Source organism: Dysidea avara, chromosome 7 (genome assembly GCF_963678975.1).
Source record: "Dysidea avara chromosome 7, odDysAvar1.4, whole genome shotgun sequence".
Taxonomy (NCBI): domain Eukaryota; kingdom Metazoa; phylum Porifera; class Demospongiae; order Dictyoceratida; family Dysideidae; genus Dysidea; species Dysidea avara.
In genome coordinates this window covers 866,627-886,792 of record NC_089278.1, presented here as the reverse complement: position 1 = coordinate 886,792, position 20,166 = coordinate 866,627, and the positions used below count along the sequence as shown (strand labels likewise).

General features: G+C 36.4%; 2 protein-coding genes across 6 annotated transcripts in view; both read right to left on the bottom strand.

Moving 5' to 3' along the window:
- On the bottom strand, window positions 1-4,869 carry LOC136259861 (uncharacterized). The gene is made up of 7 exons (XM_066053417.1): window positions 4,709-4,869; window positions 3,261-3,448; window positions 3,046-3,208; window positions 1,799-2,248; window positions 1,652-1,745; window positions 1,553-1,595; window positions 1-367 (listed from the first exon to the last, which is right to left on the bottom strand). Exons 1-7 carry the CDS (start codon window positions 4,773-4,775, stop codon window positions 53-55), a joined length of 1,320 nt encoding a protein of 439 aa, XP_065909489.1. The 5' UTR covers window positions 4,776-4,869; the 3' UTR covers window positions 1-52.
- A 6,494-nt stretch (window positions 4,870-11,363) lies between these two features.
- LOC136262333 (hemicentin-1-like) overlaps window positions 11,364-20,166 on the bottom strand; it is a 40,402-nt gene continuing 31,599 nt past the window's right edge. For all 5 annotated transcript variants that reach the window (XM_066056561.1, XM_066056564.1, XM_066056559.1 and 2 more), the window contains 4 exons: window positions 13,936-13,965; window positions 13,789-13,879; window positions 13,435-13,495; window positions 11,364-11,889 (listed from right to left, as the gene is read on the bottom strand). In XM_066056561.1, coding sequence (XP_065912633.1) covers window positions 11,560-11,889; window positions 13,435-13,495; window positions 13,789-13,879; window positions 13,936-13,965 — 512 coding nt within the window. In that variant the 3' untranslated portion in view covers window positions 11,364-11,559. The remainder of the gene's footprint in view (window positions 11,890-13,434; window positions 13,496-13,788; window positions 13,880-13,935; window positions 13,966-20,166) is intronic.

Sequence of the window (20,166 nt, the reverse complement as noted above, 5' to 3'; positions counted from 1 at the left end):
TTATTTCATTTGTTTCAAAATCAATTTAAAACCTCTAGCTTTAAAAATACAATTAAATACTATCATCATCACTGGATACAGCACTACCATACTCAGTAGTTATATTGTTAAGTGATGAACAATGACCAGCTGAGCCATTGTTAGAGCCATAGTAATGATCAGGTACTGATCCACTATCATCTGACAGTCCACTACAGTGACTTGATAACCATCGTATCATGTCATTTTGTTTGTGTGATATTTGTTCTAACATGTACAAGGTGTCTTCGTTTATTGTACAAACATCATCATCTTTGCCGTCTGGTTCAACATACTCTAGATCACTATTATTATCCTTTGCTACATCATCATTGTAGTCACAGTATTGCTGGAGGAAAGTTTAAAAAACACAAGTAATTCAAACTGGTATATAGTTAGTCTATAGATGACCAGATTAGCAATAAAGTGTCCTATTGCACAATGTTTAACTGTTTGGTTGCAGTCAATGCCACTGTGATATAGCTACCTGCATGTATAGGATTATTATGCAGCTCACTAGTGCATGTATAATATAGCTAATGTGTTAACCCTATGTACAGGACTTGTCCATGTGTGTACACTGCATAACTGCAATAACAGACTAAATGTACAGGAAACTAGCTCTGAACCTGTGACCTAACTGCAACTCTTGTACACGTGGTTACTGTAACAGTTGAACATCGCAGGTGCTCCACAATGGAATACAGTTAATTTTTTTTCTCTAAGGTATGTGGGTAAACAGGCCTACTTTATTCCACGGACTGGACTCATGAAAGTAGGCTGGGTAAACACTGTGAATATCTCTTTAGTCATCAAATATATCACAAAAAGTTAGGTTGTCATGTGCAGGAATTAGACCCAGGAAAAGCCCTATTTGCTCTAACACATTGTCTGTGCATGCATGGTATTGACTGGAGTTTTCAGCAAACTTTCTGCGTCACCCTTGCATTTGTAGCAAAGAACAATTAATGGTTGGAAACTATTTAACAAACTTAGTGTAGCCAGATGATAGGTGTTTTCAGTTTAGTACAAAAATGCAGCCAGACAGACAACTTAGTCTCATCTTCATAGACCTGGGGTGCCGCTTATTATATTAAACATTATAAGTGACCCTTGTCTGATGAAGTGCCTATAACTATTTCATCTGAGTCTGGTGAGTGATAATAATGGTGTTTAAAAGATGGGTTTGTTTAGAAACTAAAGTCCTATGCCACAACCACAACGACGATGCCATCACCTCTTGTAGAATCTTGTGTAGCCATTAAACACCAATTATTCCTCACCAGACTAGACAAAAAGGATAGGTATTTCACCAGATGGAGGGAGTGCTTATAATTCAATAAGCATGCAGCTAGCACTAGTCTACAAGGATGACACTCCATGAATATTTTCATGAGTCTCAGACAAGGGAAAGCAGCCACATAACGAGCTGATCAGTTACCCAGTAGTGAAATGGGCCAATCATAAAATTGTATTACTATACACATTGCACCTTTCTGCTAATCTGATCACATATAATACAAACCTTACATACCTCTATTTTGTTTTTTGTTAGGTCATCAAACTTCTTTAGTTTGCTATAACAGAGTAGCAGCAGTCATAAAGGTTACATGAACTATACTTATCATCTTACTCTCTTTTCCAATAGACAAGTATCACAACTGACATCAGCAACATGGCTAGTACTGCAACACTGAGAAATGACAGTAGCACCATAAGATGTAGAGCTGTTGTCAAGTAGACAGTAAACATTAAATCATTTGTATACAAACAAGCTTACAAATTTTTCTTTTGATCGATGATGATGATGATAAAGATGATATTGATGGTGATGATAATGATGATAAAGACAGTCCTGATGGAGGTGTTGATGACTGTGATGGTGAAATAACTGATGTTGATGATGTCACGATTGTCAATGATAGTTGTGATGAAGATGTTGATAATGATTGTGAAGATGTGACCATTGATGATGTTGATAATGATTGTGAAGATGTGATCATTGATGATATTGATAATGATTGTGAAGATGTGACCATTGATGATGTTGATAATGTTGTTAATACAATCGTTGATGAAGATGATCTAAATTTTGATGATGTAATCATTGATGGCATAGTCACTGATGGTGCAACCGTTGATGTTGATGGTGACAGCTTATCAGTTGTTGATGGTAATGATAACGCTGTTGATGTTAACATAAGTGTTGATGAAGATGGACCTTTAGATACTACAGGAAAATATAAGTAACATATTATATGTTAGGTAGAGATAATATATTCATGTATATATTATTGTTGTCATCATGCATATCTTGCTGTTTGACACACATACCAAGGAAATAATATAGCAAAACCATTAAACAGGCAGTTCCATTCCTTGAAACGTTTGCTAGCTATGTATGTTTATCAAAATCATAATGAGTGTAGGGACGGAATCTCTCCCTCATACTTTGCAGGTGATTACACAACACACATTCATATCCTCATTCTCACCTAACCACTAGAAGGATATAGTAACCATATACAGGAAATAATGACATGTGGCAATTTTAAACTTATCACAAAATTTTGGCTAGCCGGCCTATATACAGATTGCAAAAATATTTACATCATGCAGAGTGTAGCTTGCTGAGGGGAAATGTTTAACCACTGAAACTCAATGTGGCAGACAAGGTATCAAATGTTATGCCCACAACATCCTGAGTTATTGAACATTCATAGTCACAGAGGTTAAGATGGTCAAATGGGCTGCTCTTCTAAATCTTATTTGGCTACCAAGGGGAATATAAAACCTTTAGTACAACTCAGACAATCAGCTACATCTATTCAGCTACTATTTAAACAACACAATCAATAATTGTAATAATCACAGACATCTTGGATCTTTACAATTAAGTTAACATATTGTTATAGTCCCCATTCTCTTGATCACACAAAGGACCTTCATCCTTTGTGTGATCAAACATGTGGCTGTGGGTGGCCAGGGATGAGAGACTAAACATCTAATGAGACTAAATGCTGTTACCTTCTATTGGTGAGCTGATGTTACAATGAACAACTTTGCTACAATAATCATTCATCCCCTTTTCTGCTATCCAGAACCAACATGTGGTGGCATTGTGAGATAGATGAAGGTCAGTATAACTGTACTCATGTCTTTGACTTTTAGAACCGACATTGGTACATTTCTATACGTAATATGAAAGGTAAATACTATACAGTAGAACAAATTACTCAAACCTCTCTTCCATCAGTACAATAGTTGACATCCTCATCATCAGAATTACATTTGTAACGTATACAATATCCAAACAGTGAACTGAGTGGTGAAGTCCATTGGAATTTCACTGATCCTCCAGTTGAAGTGACGCTGAAGTCTATCTTGGCCATCACACAGCGGTTGTTTACACAAATCTTTCTCCCAAAAGCTACCAATACACAACAACATTAAAGATATGATCCTGACTGCATGCAGGTTCCAACTTGGGGGATTATCATAGATGGGATATACAAATTGTCTTGACAGTTTCCTGGTTCACAATTTTACCATAATACCAAATAGAATGGTTTGGTTTAGACCAATTTGGTTTCGATATGTGATAGTAAATTTCCCATCACAAATTTTGTTGCAAAACATTTGCAACTGTTTGCTACATGTGTGCAAACCTCAGAAATATATAGTAGAGACTATTTCCCATTGCCAAATGGCCCACAATATTATCCTTTAAATTGCGTCTATAATTACTGACCAAATATAAAAATGGACTATAGCTATAGCATCAAGAGTAAAGACTCTTGCTAGCATCAAGACATTATACCCTGTGATATAGTAGAAGTGACATGAGAGTTAATAAGTTAGGTGGGTAAATTCTATGACTAATTTTATATGGTGAAAAGTGTTGCATCACTATAATATTGCACTGGAACCTGTCATATTGGACACCTGTACAAACAACCATATACACCTCCCAAAAAGTTTAAATTCCCAAAGTGTGATAATTACACTAATCCACCCACCCACCTACCTGGTTCCACTATAATATTGTATTCAACAATCATGTGATTAACTCTACTAATTAGCTACTACAATTATGCAAGTGTCAGTAGTCACTAATCTATACTTGTGACTTGTAAGGTTCCTGCTGCAATTGCCACATAATGACATGAAATCATCTTATAATAATAATATTAAATGCTAGAGCTGCATATTGCTGTAACTTATTACATACACATTTTGCTATAGATGTGGAGTACCTCTAAAGACCCACATTAAACAAGCTCATAGTATACACATGTGTATACGACCACCCAAGCAGCACATTTGTGCACCACACATCTGTTAGGCTCAACGTTGGATACTAGTCGTATAGACCCATAAATTTTAGAGCACTATAACCATAATAGACACCTATGGTATAACTAGACCTCAGGTTCTCTCATAGACCCTTCTATAGATATGGAGCAAATTAAGCTGCATGAATATAGGCATAGATAATCTATATAGCTAGCTAACACCATATATATATGTTGTTTGATCAGTTAAGCAGTTAGCTATATACCCAGCATGCATGGCCCAGGCCGGCACAGTGTTACACTGTAGCTACGTAATTAGATTCACCACATCACATTATAACGTGCCGCGACAAATGTTGCACATACGCTCGCATGCACGTGGCTCATTGACCTACCATTAACTGGCAAGTTCCAAGACGAGTAGAACAAGCACACGATCGTTGGCAACCAGGTAATCTTCATTACTGCGACTACTTCATTCAACTGTTTTCCTGGTGTTAGGTCAGACTATAAAAATATACCTGCTATTGGTCGGTGGTTTACATTATGACGTAATGAATCACGCCCACGCCTGGACACTGACGACGTTTCTGAAAAATGTGCGGCTGTTTTTCAGCTAGTTATATGCACGATGGCATTTAGATATTCTTGATTTGAGTGGTTGTTTGTTGACTGTCAGCTTCAAAGTGAAATCCAGCCAAATAGGTGACACGGTTATTAAATTATGCACAAATGCGGTATAGCTATAAGACTTAATCTAGTACTAATAGTTACATGTGCTTATCTGACTGCTATGCAAATGTGTACGCTCTGCAAGAATTCCATGTTCCAGGGAAATTACCATAATTAGCTTTATTTTCGTGCAAAAAAATTTCGTGATAAAAACTTTCGTGTAAAAATATTTTCGTATGATTAATTTTACGTGAATGACTGCTTTATTAGAGTAGTTCGATCAAGAGTTCATAATATTTGCACACAAATATTATGAACTCTTGGTTCGATCATAAAAATTTTCGTGCAAGAAATTTTTGCTCACAAAAATTATTTTACAACGAAAAACAAATTACGGTACCTATTTAATTCCCTGAATCATGTGATTTTGTTGAGGAGACTGAAGGTATATGGTGTGGCATTGCAGTGCACAGTTTCAAGATTATTCGTTATCAACAAGTAAAGTGTGGTACCCTGTTTTCAGACTGGGGAGCTGTTAGAGGAGAGGCAGCGTCCTGTTTCCTTTGTTCATGTTAATAACATGCATGCCTACTGCATGTGGTTCAGAATGAATCCTTGTTACAGTTTGCAGATGACACTTGCTTAATATGTTGTGAACAAGTCTAGTGTTATGTGGTTTAAGATAAAACCTAGAGTTCCACCTATGCCTGTATAATTAAATGGCTCTCCTTTATAATGTGTAGAATGTTACAAGTATGTAGTCACACTTGGGCCGGGATGCTCATGTTGCTAATGTTTGCAAGAAAATGAGCTATTACTTGTATTAAATGAACTATCATCATCGTCTGTTACCATTACATATCCTTAAGATGATGGCTCAGTTGTATATGCTCTTCCTAAGTGGGGTCCATCACTTAAAGCTAACTTAATATCTTGTTTACAATGTCTGTGCAATCAGGCAGTTAGAGTTACTTGTGGTCTACGTAAGTTTGATCATGTTTCTGACAGTCACCATCATCTTGGGTGGTTACCATTTAACTTACTAGTGCAGTACAGAGCACTCATCATGATGCATCACCAGTATATTAATCATACTCCAATTTCTTTTGAGCCACCACTTGAGTTTGGATCAAATTATTTATATGTGACCCATACACCACCACACTTTTACCATATTTTTTGCCATATGACTAGCTTTGGCCAACGTTTTTTCCACAGCAAAGCAACCATGTGGTGGAACAGTTTACCATCTGTATTATTTACTCAGACTGGTGACTTTTTATGGACATCTACTTTTTCCCTCTCTTTGTTTTACATTGTAGTGTTATGTATGTGTATTAAATGTAAGTAAGTTTTGTTGTGTATGTATGCATTGACAGCATTGTGTGGTGTACTATTGTATGTGTGTCTCTCTACCAAGGAGGAACGGCAATGGCCAATTGGTAGAGTTTAAATCACAATCAATCAATCTTCATAATGCTTGACCTGTGCGTGTGTGTTGTGTGTGTGATTATGTGCATGCGTGTGTGTGATTGTGTGCATGTGTGTGATTGTGTGCATGCGTGTGTGTGATTGTGTGCATGCGTGTGTGTGATTGTGTGCATGCGTGTGTGTGTGTGCATACAACTTCTGCTGGGTTAGTTACCCACAGCAATGAGGAGGAATGAGTAATGTAGCTAACAAGAAATATATGCACATGCACACATTTGTTACTACATGTGTGAATTTTACTCTACATATATATATATCAAGAATTCATATTATAAACTCTATAGCTTGACCATGATATATAGTATATATCTAGTGGAACAACGAAAGTATTATAGTATTGCAATAAGAGAGTTTGTAGCTACACATGTGATACCCCATGTACTGTACACAGTAACAACAAGCTAAGGTCACTAATATAGCAGTCGGTCACTAGTTACTATAGTGAAGATCACTACAAAATTAGTGAACGTCACTACTTAAAATAGTGAGTATTGTGGCAGAAATTGGCTGTGAAATTCACTACTATACTAACTATAGTATGTTCACGTTGAGCTGAATCCTTAAAAACATTTAATAACTCATGGATGCAATTACACATGATCTTGACCTCATTTGTAGTACTGCTTGACCCGCTAAAAATGTTTCAAAATCTTTTTGTTCAAATGTTTGACATAATATTTATGGCCAATCAAAATTTTCACAATACATTTCCTACGGGGAAGCCATATAAGTACAGTGTCCATTACAGCCCTTTCCCAAGTTTGTAATGAAGCCAAACTGTACGTGTCTGTTGTCGACATCTTTGCTGTTACCAATAATCATCTGGTTGGCTGAAATGTTAACTCTGTTGAGAAAAAATCCACTTTTAATTTTTAGCTGTTTTTCAGGATTCAGCTCAACGTGAACATACTATAATACAGTGTGTTGTATATAGCCAGAGATGGTTCAATTGTTGCAGTAAAGTGTGCATGGGATCTATAGGAGTGCTAACCATTGACAAATTTTAAGCATTAAGAAATTTAGCATACCAGGTATTTGATTTTTATGATTCTATAATATGATATATACAATTGAACTAACTGAATGGACATCATCCTGTCCAAGTAGCTAATAACTGTAACACTTAGAAATAGCTACATGTTTAGCTTATATGATATACTGAAGACCGTGGCATAAAGTGTATATTTGGTCTACATATATACCAAGTGGTATACAAATAAAGGCCTATATTATAGCTAAATCAGACTTGAAGAGTTAAGGAGTCAAGCATCATGAGTACGCCTACAACAACATGTGACTGCATAAATGAGCTTGTGTAAATTATAATTGCTGCATGGTGGTTCTGTAAGTTTATAAATGTAATTATATTCTCCCTATCTTTGAAGAATTCTGATGCCATTTGTGTGACTGTCCTATAAGAGTACATTTGACTGCTCTATTAGAGTATTTAAATCTTGTGCTTGTTGTAACTGAGATTTTTTGCACTAGTGTTCTACCAAAAATTTGACATCTGATGACTGTGTTCCTGTTGCCCTTATTATTAAATTGGGTTCCCATAAAACTCTCAATCCTCAGGATATAATTATTACTAGTATCAACTGTGAGTATTGCAACATCATGATATGGTATTATACCACAATGCGCAGGATGAAGACTATATTATACCAAGTTAAGATCAGCCATGTCACTTCTCACAATAATTTAAATGTTAAAACTCCCTAAACAAGTTAAGGTATATGCCAAGAATTATACTATTGTTAACCGTTGGTAATACTTTAAAGCACTAAAGGGTAATTAGCTGGTTTTAATGATAGTTTTAAAATAATCAGCAATAACTTATGTCTTTGATGGTCAAAAAATTTTACTACTGTGGTACAATGGATTCAGCAGATCAATGAAATTAGTCTTGTGAAACCCAACATTATAAAATGCAGTGACTGCATGGACAATGTCAGCAGCCTTTATCACCTTAATTTGAGGAGATAACTACAGAGATGTAACGGACCTAGTAGTGTGGTACTGTGAAGACATACATATACATTATATAGAGAAGCATGGAAGGGTGCAGATCAGTAAAGATCAAGGGTGCTGTGCTCAAGCTAGAAACTACTATATACATTTCATTTAACAATCAAAAGAAATAAGCAAATGGAAAAGGTTGATTTATTGTACTGAAGAGGTGGTCAAAATTATATTTTAGGAGTAATTATGAAGCAGCTAATAATTAAATACTTGATCTATTAGAACTTTCAACTACTCTAATAGAACATCAATACTCACTAGAACTCTTCTAAACTGAAATGAAAAAAAGATTAGTGTGTGAACTTAACTTAAATTTAACTTCTTCTTGACTTATACACCGCTATCTCACCATTGTGATATACCAAACAATGCATGCTATTCTAGTCTGCATGAGAGACCATTAATAACACTATTGGCAATTCTAACCGCTGAGTTGATACTTGGAGGATGTATTGAAACATTCCATCCTATTGCAAGTAAAACATTATAATTCTGTAGATATATTAAAGTTAACAGAGCTACAGCATCAGGGTTGTGTCCCCAGATCTCTTAGCTACTACAAATAATTCTATACTTAATCAAGCTTCACACACATTATAATTATATCCTCATTATTATTGTTATATGTAACTCAGAACATGTGTACAATGTACATTAAAGAAAAGCCGGATTGTTCTGGAAAAATGACCCACTTCCAACCTGAAAAATGGGTCACAGCTGGCATAAATATTACAACACATACTATAGAGTTAAGTCAAATAACAGCGTAGAGTTCTGCAAGTATACTCAATATAGTTTCTGCATGGTGGATATAGACTTTACAGAACACCAAGCAATCTTCCTTAATTCAGCACTATAAGACCTCCGTATAGCCTAAATATTTCAAGGGGGAAAATTTTCGCTGATTTCACGGTTTTGGGGGTTATTAGTGAAAATTTTAGCCTTGAAATATTTAGACCTCCATATATCATGTAGTCTAATACATTTTGGGAGTGTTTGCAAATCCGCGAAAAATTTATTTTTAGCAACATTGCTCAACCTCAAAATATTTACCCCTCGAAATATTTAGGCTATACGGTAACAGGGATTGACCCCCGAGGAACCCACAACAATTGGTACCACAGTACAAGTCCATCATTATTTTTTAATTTTTTAATCAAGACACACCGGATATCCAGAGCAGGCGCGCGACAGACAAGTGTGTATTTTACAGGAACCAAGAAAACACCGTTTTCAAGCATCGATCTGCATGTAGCTTGATAATGGAACCAAGAAAATGCCGGTTTTCATGCATCGATCCGTATCCGCACAATGATATTTTAAAAGATGGTAGTTTGAAGTATTTAGCTATTTTATTTTATTCATTAATTTGCAGGTGTACTTCATAAGGTGATGATGCTTGATTGATGGTACCAAACATTGTTGCATACCGTTGAACCTTTTCAATTGAATCTTATTATGACCCCATGAGTTGCCTTACTCAAGACACATGGTCTTACAATAGACAACGAAAAGTTTGAGAACATGAAACCATTTATTGATTTAGTCCCAAAAGTCTTCTTGCTTTACTAATAAACTTTAACTGACTATTATGATTCCTAAGTCTTTTTCTTTGCTATAGTTTGCTGGTAATGCTGGATGTCACCATGCACCAGCCATGCTATAAGCATGACTAGTTTGCCCTGCCAACTAATGAGATGTAAAATTTTACATTTTGAAAATGCCAGTTGCCACGTCTCAAACTATATAACTTAATTGTCAATGTCTTGTTCTACAAATAAAGGTCAAGGTAAAACATTGACATACACGTTACTATACAAAGAAAATAGAGCCAAGAACAGAGCCCTAGCTGTGGCATACCCGAGAGGACATCACCCCATGAAGATTTATCGCTCTTCCTGCCTTGATCTTTTCCAGTCTAAGAGCTTACCAGTAATTCCAGTTTAACGTACGAAGTCTTTCATGTGGCACTTTATCAAAAGCTTTCTTAAAAATTAAAGAATAGGGAATAGTCATAGGGTGCCCTTGCTGAATTTCATTAGTCTAGTGTTCTGGGAGTGAGAATTGGGTTGTATAGCTACAACTTGTTTATGCTGTAAAGTCTAATAATAGTAATGATAACCTCTTTGGCAGAAACCACATTGGAATTCGATATTAAGACCACAGTAAAGCTATTCTACTTGTTATGAGGGATGTAGGTTTTCATTGAGTTCTATATTAACAAGTATATCTTCTCTTTGAATTCCAAACTTTCAGATGTTCTAAAAGAACTACATAATTATACATATAGCTACAGCATATGAATGAGAAATTCTCCATTTCATTTTACCCTCTCAAAGTGAAAACTGAAATTAGTACAATTTGTGGATATCAAAAGATAAGAGTTGATGCAACTTCCTTGTTCATGTAAGATAGGAGATGAGTAAACAATATAGTTGCAGTTCAAATTACTATAGCACTGGTGTGATCTACACTAATGATATAGGCATTATTTAGAATTTGGACTTGTATGGTTTTTCTCAAGAAAAGGAAGTGCAAATACCATAGCTACAAATACCATAGCTACATAGCTACATAGTGCACATACAATGTGCATACATTTCAAGTTAATGAAGCCATGATGTAGTTCGCTATAACTTACATTCCATGTTACAAAACTTCTTGCTGTACTGTAATTCACATGTAGCTACAACAATAAGATATCCACAAGGTTGTAGTTTCTTTTCTCCAGGGTGGTAATGCATGGAGTACTTACAATCAATAATGATCCCATAGGTGTAACTATCCCATAGGTATAAGGTACAATATGAAGGCTACATGTAACTACACAATATATAATTTAACCCATCATTTATGTAGCACATAATATACTTCCATATATTTGGTTCATAATGGTTGCTGTATAACTGTTAGAGTTGTTTAGATTATGTTCAGAAAATACAAGTACATACATTGAATCATGGGGGACACACACATACATACAACATACAAACATAGAAATACAATTAAAAATCAAAAGGCATTGAAAAATATAAACCTCATTGGAAGAAGTAGTAATATATTACACAGAAAATTTTTCAATGGAGTCTATACCACTATCACCAGTTGTAGTAGTATTACTAGTTTGTTTGGAGACATAATAGTGACATTGTGATGTGCAGTTGCTATCAAACATGTCTGTGTCACCAACTTCACTGTCACGAAATGAAAACAACGAAGTCTGCTCAAATTCACTGCATTGAAATGAAATCTTCCGATGTGTTATCTTTTTGCAAATATCCTCAGGGTCATAGTCATAAAAAGAGCTCACATCATCTGATTCAATATCTGACACTGTTGATAATGTTTCCACTGTGCTAACTGTATCTTTATATGGAAAGTCTGCAATATCCTATAATAGTGTACAACATAATAGATTATACTTATTGTCATACAATAATGTACTGCTGATGTTGTGGGGTAAGTTATACAGTTCTGGTCATTATTAAGACAAAAGTTCTTGACCTTATTAAGCTGGAGGCTACATTGGGCAGGTAACTTCATACACAAATGACACATTAGGGAATTATCATAGTGACTAGTTTAGACAGGTGACTTGATCTAACTAAACAGATTTCACTGCAATAAGATTTATATGGAAGTTCTACAGCATTTAAAGGTACTGTGTTGTGAAGCTTGAATGAGGTGAGGACTTCACTACATTTGGTTAAATTACACAGAAGCTAATTTACACCATGGCTCGTTGTTGTACCCTGACAACTGTTTGTACCATAGAAACAATAAGGCATGTAGTAGTCAAGAAACAACAGCCATGCATTGCCAGCATTAGAGTTGCTGTGTTTTGTTACTGAAACAAGGATCTATTGAGATAATTTATAGTGTACAAAAACAAGGGATTTGTGGCTACTGGTGAAGATGCAACTAAGCAAACTATGTTTCATCCTGGTATGATCTAAGAGTGTGACAATGCTATCATTGCTCTGAATATTAGTAGCAGAAGTGAACAATAATATTATCAACCAGTATGTATTATCGACCAAACAATTTCCTATAAAAATAATGAGTACCTGCATAAACTCATACTTGTTTCCTGAGCTAATCAGGGCACAAAGGTGAGCCACTACATTTCTGTGGAGAAGAAGGTAACAGACCAGCAATATACCAGTGCTGTAAATAACGGAAACTTTATAAGATCCTTATACCTATGACAAAGCCTGAAAACACCTGACTGATAAACTGGATTGGTTGTTACATGATTCTCTGAATGCACCTTTGTTTACCCTTGTAATGAACTGACAAAACAGCCAGGTTATTCTGTTTAGTCTTCAAGAAGGTTAAAAGCAAGACCAGCCTAAAGACTTGTAGTTTTCATTGTGTTGTATTGGTAAAGTTAGTAATTTCATGTATTATTAAACTGGTATATCTTGAACACTCTGTTCAAGACATAGCCATAAACTCTGTAACTCTGTTCTATTGGTTGTTTCCAATCACACAACTGATCTGAAACTTGGTTGATATGTACATTGTAACCACTGAATTGCATCATCTATGACAGGATAAGGCAGAGTTTTATATGTAGTGCATTTTAGCACCTGGTCGATAATCTATATATGAAAAATGTAATAACAAGTATGGTAGTCGATAATACTACTTTGCATGGTCTCAGTCTAGCTACTGTGCAGAACATTAAAATCTATTGGTTTACAGCAATGGGACTACAACTGAGTTTGTATAGGACCTTCCTTCATCAAGTTATGAGTTAAAGTACGAAACTTGGTCAATAATCGGTCGCTTACACTATTAGGAGCAACACAACTAGTGCCAAGTTCATACCAAGTTGTGAAAAAGGGATTGATTTACTTAACTAAGTATAATAACTACACCACTGAGTGTAGTAGCTACACCAAGAATATACAAAATGGCAATAAAATCTTACTTCTTTGAGTACAGACATTGTGTTAGCTTTCACCTTGGACATTTCCTTAGTTTTCATTCTCCTATAGGGAGTATTAGTGTTATGGAAAATAACTCTAATAGAACACACAGCTATTGACAAGATACATCCACAACATATGGAGGTCTGAAATAGTAAAAATTCAACTACTATAAAACATCATCCTGTCTAATGCCACATTAGTGTTGAAAAAAAAAAAACAGAAACAGAAGAACTTAAAATAAACTTTGACCCACCTGTAATTCAGCATGGTTAAGAGTTAGTTTGAGCAAAGAACACAAAAATTTGGGTACATTTTACAAAATTTAATGTTCGTAATTATAATAGCATATTTACCTCCTCCACAACACTACACTTGTCATCAACAGACACAACACTAATGATATTAGTAGTATACTGAAGAATATTCCAATCCAAATGGTTACATCTATACACAATGAAAACAGTTAGAGTACAAAACTACACAATAGAAAGGAAACTCACCAGATTGTCTTTCACCTGCTACACTTGTAACTATAAGAAGAACAAACATTGTTATTTATTATTACTAGAACCGGATCACGTACAACCAAGTACATATACCAACGTGACAACCTACCCATTGGTCATGTGACAACCTACCCATAGGTCATGTGACAACCTACCCATAGGTCATGTGACAACCTACCCATAGGTCATGTGACAACCTACCCATAGGTCATGTGACAACCTACCCATAGGTCATGTATAAACAATGCCATAGGCAGCACTCAGAGCAGTGGGTGTGCCGGCAGCAGTGTGCAAAATAATGTCCGGATACCGGACAATTTCTGGTCAATTATATCAGTTGTCAGGTCATAATTGCATTTGTCTGGAAATAGTGTCCTTTCAAAGTGTAGCAGAGTTGGGTTGTTGGAAAAGGCGGATACAATCGGACACAAACGTGGACATGGACACAGACATTTTCAAAAAGCATTTTTACATTTATATAACAGTTATTTTTTATACCTAACATTGTTTTACAGCGGTCTTCGCTTCTTTCCATTTATAAGCGCATGTGTGAAAGACTAGACCAGCACTCCACAGAATGCCAAAGACCAGATAGTGTTGTACACATGCTCTAAAGTCTAATACAGGGTTATATAATTGTAGAGATTAGCTTGTATGCCCCATGCAACTTAGCTTAGCAGGCTAAATACACCTTTTAGTATAAAGCATAGGCGCTTATACCAAGCATTGAGGGTGGCCTACGAGATTAGGTTAGGACATGCCAGCTTAATCTCTATGACACTGAATTAGATTTCTAGAGCATGTGTGCAACACCATATGGTCTTTAGAGTGCTAGTCTACGTTCGCACATACGCTTATAAATGGATAAGCATTATGACAAGATTGACGCATCAGTCTGGAAGCGAAGACTGCTGTAAAAACAACGTTAGGTATGAAAAATAACTGTTTTGTAAATGTAAAGTGTATTTAAAAATATCCCTGTCCGTATCCGTGTCCGCGTCCGACTGTATCCGTCTTTTCCAACTACCCAGCAGAGTTTATTGGGCTAGGTGAGAGGCCAGACATGATGGTATTGACATGTAATTAAGTTATTTGTTTTTAGTCTGTGGTAACCACAAAGGCATGCCCAAGATGTATGCTGTGCCAGCCTACTTGTCTCAGTCACCTGTACTGCAATAGTAAAAGGTTATCACTATTCAGTGGACTGGACTACTGGAATGGAACACTGGACTAAGTCCACTGAATAGTGACACCCGTAGTAAAATGTATTTATTACCTGACTGCCAGTAGTACTTTTACTAGTGGTTCACTTGTACAACCAATTTATATTTTAAGCAATGAACAAGACATCAATGCATCTCTGTATTAGGGATAAAGCCAGTACAAATATATTCTAAACAATGGTAGCATTGGCAAAGTTTGACCACATATAGCTATGTAGAAGGCCTTGACAGAAGTCTTTATGACTCCTTTCCTTGTAATAGAATCGATTCCATAGAAGCTCTTTTATGTGGCCAGTATAGTTACCCTTTAAAATACTGTAGTATCAGTGTGAGTGATTGAGTAGTAATCAGCTCTACAGTACATGTGTGGCCCCAGAAGCAAACATCTATTGTAACTTGGTAGAAACACAGGAAAGGAGAAACAACAAAAGTTAAAATGTCCAGTCAAATTGCTTGATTTCCACTAAACTTTCACAATGTCCTGACAGTATGGACATGCTTGAAAAGTTATTTCGCACACTGCGGCAGAAATGATACACGTGCATACACAGGAAAGAGTTTAACTGACGTCAGAAAATCACAATACTAAAATGTAGCTTACACACACACACACACACACACACACAAAAAAACGAGCAAACTATAGTAGCATTAAGTGATTTGTTTACATAAAGGAGACTCAATCAAAAAGTAAGGCCACTATGCACGACAAGGTGGTGGAGGCCAGCACAATCAGCATATGATCCCAATATGGCACATACTAAAGGCAAGCAGTAGCTAAGTGCCAGTATACATAGTGGAATGGCTGACGTATACACACTATGTGCATACACAACATTCTGAGCCATAGATGACATACTGGAGATACACATTAAAGTAGTAGTGTATGCAGCAATATATTATTAGCAACACTTGTGGTGGAAAACCATTTTATTAGCAAGCCAGGTAAAATATGAAGCTGTCCTGCAGCAACTTGGGACTTGCTGTGCCACCTGGAAACACTTGTAAAACACTTGTAAAACAAAGAGACACCAATCATGAACGATCACAATAAACTCTGTTGTAACTAGAGGCCACTAGGTGTGCCAGCAGGGGGGAGGGAGGCAAGGGGGTTTCAGCCCCCTTGTGATTTTCTGATTATAAATTCAAATAAGATCAAGATACTCTAATAGAGCAGTCAGTTACTCTAATAAAGCAGTCACAGTATTCAGAGAAAGCAAACTATGAAGTTGTAAATAAGTGCTTTATCAGTGATACAACCTATATTATTTAGTAGAGGGCAGCCATTGTTAGCAGGTACACACCTTTATTTTTAGCACCAAACTAGAGCCCACCTATCTAAAAATATCTTCCTATGCCTATGTTATGCATACAGATTACACAACATACAGTAGATCATTATACATTATTGTATATGCAACAATGCATCTTATAGATCACAGATCATTGGAACCACAGAAAATAATTCCAGCTAGCAAGCCAGGTGAAGTACAAAGCACAGTAAAAATGCACAAAACATTGAACCAAGTATGTCCACCAACTTTGCAACCTACCCATCAGGCATGTATAAACAGTGCCATAGACTGCACTCAAAGCAGTCAATGATACGTATGCATATGTACATAGGCAAGGGAGTTTACTGGCATCAGAAAATCACAATACTAATTAATGCAACCCTTACAAAAAAACAAAACAAGTTAAGTTAGCTATAGTGGTATTAATTGATTTGTGTACATTGTAGGTGTGACATGTCTCTGAAGATGAGTCAGCAATGAAGTGACACAACAAGGTGGTGGAAGTGACACAACAAGGTGGTGAAGGCACAACTGGAAAATGGTCCCAATCAAGCCAATAGACTCTGTTGTAACTAGAGGCCACTGGTGATGTGCCAGTAAATCATCGGTCTGGCATTGGCACTAGTTGGCATAGTGATCACAGTCTATAATATTATGCATACACAACATACAGGAGATAGTTACACATTCTTGTATATGAGCAATACATCTTCTTGTTGAGTGCAGATAATTGGTAACAGACTATTAATAACAGCTAAAGGTGGAAAAAATTCCCAGTTAGCAAGCCAGGTGAAGTACAATAAAAGTAAAACATTGAAACATACTCTTATCTTGTTGTTCATGAGCAAATAAACTGGTATCCGAGAGCAACCAATGCCTGGAGCGCATATGCGGACTCAAAATACAGTTACAAACATACTTGTAATCTTGTTGTTTACGTGTAAAGTGGCCTCTGGCTCTCCTGCAATCACTCGCAGACATTCGCCAATCTTCTCCTTTGCGAATTCGGAAATTAAAGCATGGGTGTGATACTGGGCGTTATATAGAATTGCATGTATGTTAAAGTAATCAGCACGAACAGGCGTAATCATACAGTACAATAGTACTGTATAGTAGGGACCACAATGGAGTAGGCATGGTCCACAGGATAACACCACCCAAAAACCAGCCTCAATTTTCCCTGACGATGATGAGGCAGTATTGGTTAGGTAAAACTATAAACCCAAACAAGTTTTCAGATCGACCTGAAACTTTCAACAAGTTGCTACGGAATTTAAAAAAAAAATTACTTAACAGAATTTTCTTCTGACTGACTGACTGATGCCTTCAGACAAGCATAACTCGATAATGGCTAAGGCTACAGGCTTGATTTTTTCACTGATGTCGCTTCGGCCCAACAGGTGCCTTTTGACATACCGCAGTATGTACAGTGCATTCTTCATGGACTTACTAGTGTCCTCCTTTGTGTCCCATTCATCTTTGCTGACAGCAAAAAGTGTCGATTTGGCGGTAGCATGTGATGGCTTCCCTTCATAACGGAAATCATCCGTATTTTTCATAGTGGATATTTTGATAGCAGAGGTGCTTTTCAAACAGTTCTTGATTCAAAATGGTGCGTAATGCGTTGAACATAGTTAACAACGAAGCATAATGGTTACTTCACTTTTCAGACAATAATTTGGGCACGCGGTGCCATTTCCGATGCGGTATGCGTGGATTGCAGAGGTGCTTTTTGAACAGCTCTTGATTTGAAATACTGCATAACGTGTTGAACATAGCTGACAATGAAGCGTAACGAATACTTCACTTTTCAGACGATAATTGGGTCATGCGGCGCCATTTCAGATGCGGTATGTGTGGGTTCACCAGTCATAATAATTATTTACAAAAATAGTTAACAAACAAGTACACAGAAAAATTTGGAATTTTCAAATAGAGTAGGGACCATAGCACATCGATAAAATGTACTGAAACAAGCTGGAGTAGTGCACAATATTAAATCACAGTAAAACAATAAGAAGGGTTATATCCCTACTGTGCTCAAGATACCATAATGGAAATGCACAGTAAGGATATAACACTTCTAATTGTTTTACTGTGATTTAATATCGTGTACTACTCCAACTTGTTTCAGTACTTTGTATTGATGTGCTATGGTCCCTACTCTAGTTGAAAATTCCTGTGTACTTGTTATTATACAGTTGTGCCTTCATTCGCAGGCGAATCTATCCCCAGTTAGTTTATGTCTCTAGGCCTCGTAGTTTTCTCAAACAATTATTTATTTATTCATGATGTAAAACATTTCATATTATTCTTAGTCCTTGGTTGTATAATTATTTTTTTATTAATGATTATTATCAAATACACACACACTCACACAGACATATTGTTATTATAGGATCTTGTATGCATTAGCGCCTGCCATGACCAGACTTTGATGTGCATGACCAGGAGTGCATTGAATCCTATGGACAAAGGAGCATGTCACTTCGTAAAGAGCGAAATTCAAACATGGCTGCCATGTACTATATAATAAGTAACTTTTAAAATTTCATAATTAGGATATTATGTGGAGGCGCATGCTCGAATACATCACGTTCCTGCTACGACGAAGCAAAGCTATGGAAACGAAGTTCAATGGCACAATGGAGAAACAGTAGCACAGGCTTAGCAGGGCAGTCTTTCTACAATCGATTACAATGAAAAAATTACTCCGTTTGACTATTCCAAGTTTTACCTTCAACTCGATGATCTTCCTATCAGAGCAGCTTTGCTACCTTCAGGCTAGACGATGGAGTAGCAACCCATTCAGTGTATCCCTGTTGCACGTAAGAAAATGATGTAACCAATTATATACATAGTAACACTGGACGCCATGTTTGAATTCCACCCGTAGTATTAGTAGTGTATGGAGTACACTACTAATACTACGGGTGGAATTCAAACACGAATTCAATTCAAACACGGAGCACATCGAATCCTATGCTCCCTTGTCCATAGGATTCGATGTGCTCCCGGCGTGACATAGCTATATCAATTAGAGTTTGTAGATGCCTACTGGCCTAATATGACCCAAAGCATAGATGGTAAAATGAAATGATGCTTCCCACTTTCATTGTACAGTGAAGATCAAGATACTTTAATAATAAAACAGTCACCTTTAAAAGCTATAAATTACTTCTAAAATATGGAAATTTTCTTTAGGACAAATGTCCATACCCCCAATGAATAACATCCATATCTGATGATCACATGGACACTGTTCTAAATGAAAGTACACATTAGGAGAAAATATACCTCACATATGTATAAGTGTGCAAAAAGAATAATCTAAGCCCCTAAGCCCAAGAAAAACAGAGAAGAAATTAAGCCAAATTTTCAATTTGAGGGCTCATTTCACAATTGTATGCTATATCTAAAAATTTACCATTGCTATAATTACTCAATTACACATGCAGCTATCATACAGTACGATAGTACTGTATAGTAGGGATTGGTAAGAAATCATATGGTTTCGTGGATTTTCGCACCTTAAAAAATGACCTTGCAATAAGTTTTACCCGAAACAAACAAAACACCTGGAATGCATTAGTACTGTTATAATGATGTTGTACCTTGGGTAAACAAAGCAAAAAGTCGAATGTTTCGATGTACAGTGAGTTTTAAAATTTTCGAAATTCACCTACATTTCGTCTGCCAGCCTGCCT